This window comes from Hermetia illucens, chromosome 1 (assembly GCF_905115235.1).
Source record: "Hermetia illucens chromosome 1, iHerIll2.2.curated.20191125, whole genome shotgun sequence".
Lineage (NCBI taxonomy): Eukaryota > Metazoa > Arthropoda > Insecta > Diptera > Stratiomyidae > Hermetia > Hermetia illucens.
This window is the reverse complement of record NC_051849.1, coordinates 186914085-186920084: the sequence shown is the minus strand read 5'-3', so window position 1 is coordinate 186920084 and position 6000 is coordinate 186914085. Positions and strand designations below refer to the sequence as shown.

The window sequence follows — 6000 nt, the reverse complement described above, 5'->3', positions numbered from 1 at the left end:
TTCAGGAAACCGGCCCCTGTTCAACGCATCTCCTGTAACGCTGTTACATCAGCCCTATATTGAGACAGAGTATTGGCTAACTGCTCATCAGCTTCATCTCTGTACAGGGAGCGCACGTTCCATGAGAAAATGCGCAAATCGATAATCCGTTATCATTGCTGGGTTCGTTGTTTGGAAATTCATCCTGCCCGAGGCTTCGTAACATCGGTCTTCCGGGTAGGGTTGTCAGCCCTACCCAACCCCCAACCTGGATTACCAGTTGGTACAATTTGTCCCGTTTTTAGGCGCGGAAGACTCGCCTTCATCCTTCTCCGTCTGAAGCTTTTCGTTAAGAGAGCTCCCAGCGATCACCACGTGGGGGTGGAAATAGGGTTTGGTGGTAGAGCTGTTAGTGTTGGTTCAGCAGGCGTCTCCCAGGTTATATGCTCCATCGTGGGTGCCAATCCACTTGTAGGCCTGGGACCAAAACTACCTTTTGACCGCCAAGCACATATGGTGGGCGCTAACATGAAATCTTGCTATCATTGTCGTGTCTTGACTTTTGGTATATTGGATAGCTCTAATGAATGCCACTGGGAACTTCGTCTACGCCATAAGGGAAGGGAAAGAAGCACCTCCTTATCACCCTGTTGGCTTTTTATGGTCAATTTTATCGTTGCGGTGTTGCCAACACATAGGTCGTTAACCAAGATAACTTGGAGGTCTTTTGAAACCACCATGCAGAAGCGCGGTCTATCACTTCCATTGGCATACAGCAAGTTAGCATGTCGGAAGTTTAAGCCACTAATTTCCCCACCAACATCACATGGTTCTTGTATGAGGTTACAACCGTTAGTATCCCATCCATAACAGAAATCCTGAGATACATAAGCTTATCTGCGGTATTTCGTGGTGCTCAGTGGCTAGATTTGTTGGTTTTAAATTAGCAGTAAATTTAATTGCACTCACGTTTAGAAACGATAACCCTTTCAATCCACGACAAAACAATTCCCCGCTCGTACTTTAAATGGATGAATCAACATCAACATTACCACCGTGGTAAATTTTCCGTATATCGTCGTTCGGACTTATTCAAGAATTCTTTTATACATAGATTAATGGAAGTAATATATAATAAGAGCAAAGTTGCAGCCGTCGCGCTCGCTTGAAACCTTTCAAAGATTTTCTATTTGCTTCTCCGCAGTCGTCGTGTCAACATTCCGCGATATGATTTGCCACTGCTTGCTAAGGACAACTCCACGTAAAACGTATTAATCAATGCAAATATTTATAGTGAAGCAACTGATAATCGGCTTCACCGCATGATAGTAGCACCATCACTCTACAAGATACTTCCCTAGGCTAAGCGTTGCCGTTGGTCTGTCCATAGACCATCGAATGCAATCATGGAGGCTCCTGTTTTGCATAAAATTTAGTCTGTTTCATGAGCAAAAATGTTAGGTTTCCACATTCCCAGGGGTTTATCCGTCTGAATGAACATGCTTCCTCCAGTTTATCACTTTGTAATCCCTAAGTGGACCGATGAGTCAAACTTAGACCAACCTGAAAAATTAGCCCCAATGGCTCTTTATGTCACAAAATATATGAGAACACGTGAATGTTTGTTTCCATTTTAATTTATTAAAAACATTAACCTAACGAACATTAGCCAAAATGTCTATTGTTCCTTGGTTTCACGGAGACGACGCACTGCCGATCGGACAGAGGCAGCTGCTGTGGTTGAGTAAACCCAAGCGCCACCGGCAACGACACGCTTGCATCGTTTGCATGACCAAATTCCAACGCAAGCACGCTTCATGGCATCCTGAAAAAAAGAAGAAAAATAATTACTTTTGGGTATTTGAATGTTCTAATTTTGATATTTGGACAAAGTGATTTTTAGCGCCAAAGGATGTCTATTTAGCTTATTGATTCCGCCAGGGACTCCCATGAACTAAAAATTGCAAGTAAAGATTTTACACATCAGCGGTGCAGCCAAACTTAAAAGTAGCCTGGAAAGAGGACGCTATAGAGCACCGGTGACACTTTCCATTATAATGGTAAAGAAATGTACGTAAGTGGGATAAGAAACTCTGCTATCATAAACTGCGCGATAACAAAATTTGTGAATAATTGGTTGGAAGTGGTAGCTCACTACGCGTACATTCAAGACGAGTCGAGCGGCTTTCTTCATTTAAGCAGCAGAGCCTAGCCAGGAACTTCAGGAATGACATCCCAATATTTTTCTACGGAAGTGCGAGCGATGATTGAATAACGCTGCAATTACATGCAAAAGATCTTATGCTGCATTTCCAACCGACATTGATATTGAATTTACCGCCTATCGCGCTAACACTAGCTTGTTTGCTGGCGTCTTCTGGGAGGAAATTGATGGAAGCATGGGCTCCGCAACTTGACACTGATAGGGCGAAACTCGTCTTTGTTCTCTGAATAGTTATTACGTTCTATCCACGAAGATCCTTTCACATTGCAGCCTTTTCACTAAGCGCACCGCGTCCGAATCGGCCATGACGGAAGAAATGTTATACTCGCTGAGTCCAATTGGGTCGCGTCTATATGAAAGCGACGAATGTTGAGAGTTTTGCGGATTGAAAGTAATAATGTTCACAAGAAGGCTCAATACTCCTTTCGAATTGCTTTAAAATCACATCTGACACCAAATCACTGAGACCGGGCTCCGAACTTGACACTTGGCTTACCTTGCCGCAGAATGTGCAGGTGTACTTGGAATGCTGGGTGATTTCAATTTTCTTCACCATCTTACGTAGGGAGGCACCATAACGGGTACCATATTTACCTACGATTCCAACCTTCTTGGTGCGCTTGGCCTAAAATTAAAAGAAAACAGTCATTACTCCAGTGTAACTTGGTACATGAATTTGACAGTTAAGAATATAAACAATTGCATTTTCTCGGCTTTCAAACAAAATTATCCAAATAACATTAACTGGATCCCAAAGAACATTGTTCAGTTAGATTATACGCAAGTTTTAGTGAGAAAATACAAAAGGATGATGAGATTTTTAAATGATTTTATGCCCGTACCATTTTATTGATGTGGTTCTGTCAAAAACTTCACCGGAAAGAACCTTAACTGGCATGAAGTTGGTCAGCCTTGATAGCAGATCTAATAAATTGTTAGAAATACCTGCCAATAGATGGCGCTGTATTTTGTCAAAACGAAGGAAGTACGTCACTAACAGTGCTAATTACTTTAGTCCTAACTAATTACTAAATTGATGCTATTATAATTTACTGATCTGCCGGATGAAAAAGCAACGGCTGAAGCCTTAAATGGAAGTCAATGCTTTATGGCCTATTTGCCTGCACTACTTCATTTTCTTTCCAGACATTTATTCTATTTCGACTCATAGCCTCATGAAGCATTTAATTACCAAGATATATGTGTACCTTGCGACTAGATACACCTCTCTCATCACTGGCGATCATATTAAATTTCAAACCCTATTCGTGGGACCAGGTTTTTTCCCGCTCGATAGAATGATGCTGTTTGTATCTTTCTAGCGTGAAATGATTTTAGTGCTGGATAGCTTGCCATCCATTTCATAGGGTCACTCGCGCGCTCAAGCGCTCCTTATGAGTCAGAGATCCTCGCGGCATACAAGTATCTTAAGATCAGTAATATCACCTATGAACACTATCTATTCTCATGAATGATGATGATGATGATATGATCATTCATAGCGTCAAAGATCCTCTGATCCATGCTACTTTTTCCGTTCTTGTTTTCTTTGCTTTTATCGATGTCGCTAGGATGGTATTGGGGTGCTGATGTGTGTAGATTACAAATTCACTCATTTGTTCGTTAATTAATTAAATTAAAATTCTTAGTCTATACATTTCCCTTTACTTGGATACCTAACAAATTTCTGGTAGAATTGAAGAATCTATACTAATTGGATCACCAAAATGGAGGGGAGAATTAATATCTGTCTCTGAAAAAGAGGAACAATAGCGACCACGACGATTACCACCAAAATATCAGTTATCCATAACATGTAGAATATAAATGAACATGCGGTTGTCTGATCTGTCTTGGTGGTTTTTGTGTGGAGATTGATTTTGCAACTTCAAGACCGAATTACCGAGGCGAGAGGATATTTTGTAACTTTTGACTCTGCGCCAATTGAAGGTGGGGGATAGAATTAAGAGGGACGTAAAAGTATCATGGATTATGAACCATTGACACATTTAAAAGTTCATCTTAAAATTTCAAAATAAATAACAATTGACATGAATCCTTAAGGATTCTAGCTTAAGGTAGACCATATCTCAAGGAACACCCCCATGGCGCAATTGCTTTTCAGAGTTGTATCTTCTATCTTGGGAAGCGAGGAACTGAGAGTAGGCTCACCAAACTTTCCGTGTGTAGATAGTCAAATAAATGGACGCCAGAGAGTATTATCATCTACAACGTCGTACCAAACATTACAAATTATTTGTAAAGAATTAGCAAGCCTAGTTAAAACTAAAATAACTTGAAAAACCAAAAATTATCTCGTTGTTGTTGTTTTTAATATGGCTTCATTCGATGAAACACCAAATCAGGCATCCAATGGCTAGAAAAATAAAGGCTTAAATTCTTTGAGTTATGATGAAACACTTTTGGGGGAGTGGTTTCTTTGTGGTTTAACTTGATGTGATGGTACGATAAATTCAGTAAGATTTCTAATCAGTATGAATGAAATATTAAGGTTGTTCTGGAAAACCTAATAAGTGTTGCACCGCAGCTTATATTTTACCTCTGTTAAGAATGTATAGGTGGTCAAAGGGTCTCAGGCGAAACGTGGATTGGTACCCACAATGGACCATAAAACCTAGAAAACGCTTGCTGAACCAATACCAACAGCTTTACTATCAAACCCTATCTCCACCTCTACGTGGTGACAGCTGAGAGCTCTTTCTTAACGAAAAGTTGCAGGCGGAGAACGATGAAGGCGAGTCTTCTGCGCCTAAAAATCGGACAAATTGTACCAACTGGTCCTCCAGGTTGGAGGTTGGGTAGGGCTGACAACTCTACACGGAAAACAACTTGTTACGAAGCCACAACAGGAGCTTCGGACTGGATGGATTTTACAACGACAAACCCAGCAACGACAATGGAATAATGATTTGCGCATTTTTCATGGAACGTGCGCTCCCTGCCAAGCAGCTAGCCGATATCCTGTCCCAATATAGGGTTGATGAAACAGCGTTGAAGGAGTTGCGTTGGACAAGGACTGGTTTAATGGAGCGGTCCACAAACATACGTGGCCCCTCCAGACGGAACCAGTTTCAACCAAATTGACCACGTGTTGATCGATAGCCGCCACCTCACAGCCTTGATGAATGTCAGAACATATAGGGGGGCCAATATAGACTCGGATCACTATCTCATTGGCCTGGTGCTCCGAGCTCGAATAACAACACCACCCAAAATCTCCTCTGACAATCAGGTGAGAGTTAACACTGAAGCCATCCGCAGCACCTATAAGGGCGAAATGGATGCCGTAATAACCGCAGTCAACAGAGATCCTGGAACTGAAGCATCAACAGATGATCTTCACAATCACCTGAAGAACGTTATCATAAATACGGCCACAAACATACATGGCCCTAGCCGCAAAAAGAGTCGGAACGGTTGGTTTGACGATGAATGTAAGCTAGCTACGGAATGGAAGAATGCTGCATACGGGGTAATGTTGCATTCTCAAAGGACGCGGGCAGGCACATAGACTTATCACGAATTCCGGGGAGCGGAGAAACGACTTCACAGACAGAAAAAGGAAGTCTGGGAGAACCAACGGGTTTGTGAACTCGAAAAGTACAAGGAGCAACCGCACCAGGCGCGCAAGTTTCACCAACAAGTCAGCAGGGTGAAGCCTTACACACCTCGTTGCTCATCCTGCCGAGACAAAGAGGGAAATCTGATTTTCGACAGAATGGGCATATTGGAGCGATGGGTTCAGTACTTTGATGAACTACTAAACAACCAGAACA

At 42.0% G+C, this 6000-nt stretch overlaps 1 protein-coding gene across 1 annotated transcript; it reads right to left on the bottom strand.

Annotated features, from left to right (window-relative positions):
• Nucleotides 1–1598: 1598 nt before the first annotated feature.
• On the bottom strand, nucleotides 1599–3160 carry LOC119659031 (60S ribosomal protein L37a). Its single transcript, XM_038066929.1, has 3 exons — nucleotides 3046–3160; nucleotides 2700–2828; nucleotides 1599–1804 (listed from the first exon to the last, which is right to left on the bottom strand). The coding sequence occupies exons 1-3, from the start codon at nucleotides 3046–3048 to the stop codon at nucleotides 1658–1660; spliced, it is 279 nt and encodes a 92-aa protein (XP_037922857.1). The 5' UTR covers nucleotides 3049–3160; the 3' UTR covers nucleotides 1599–1657.
• Nucleotides 3161–6000: the final 2840 nt, after the last annotated feature.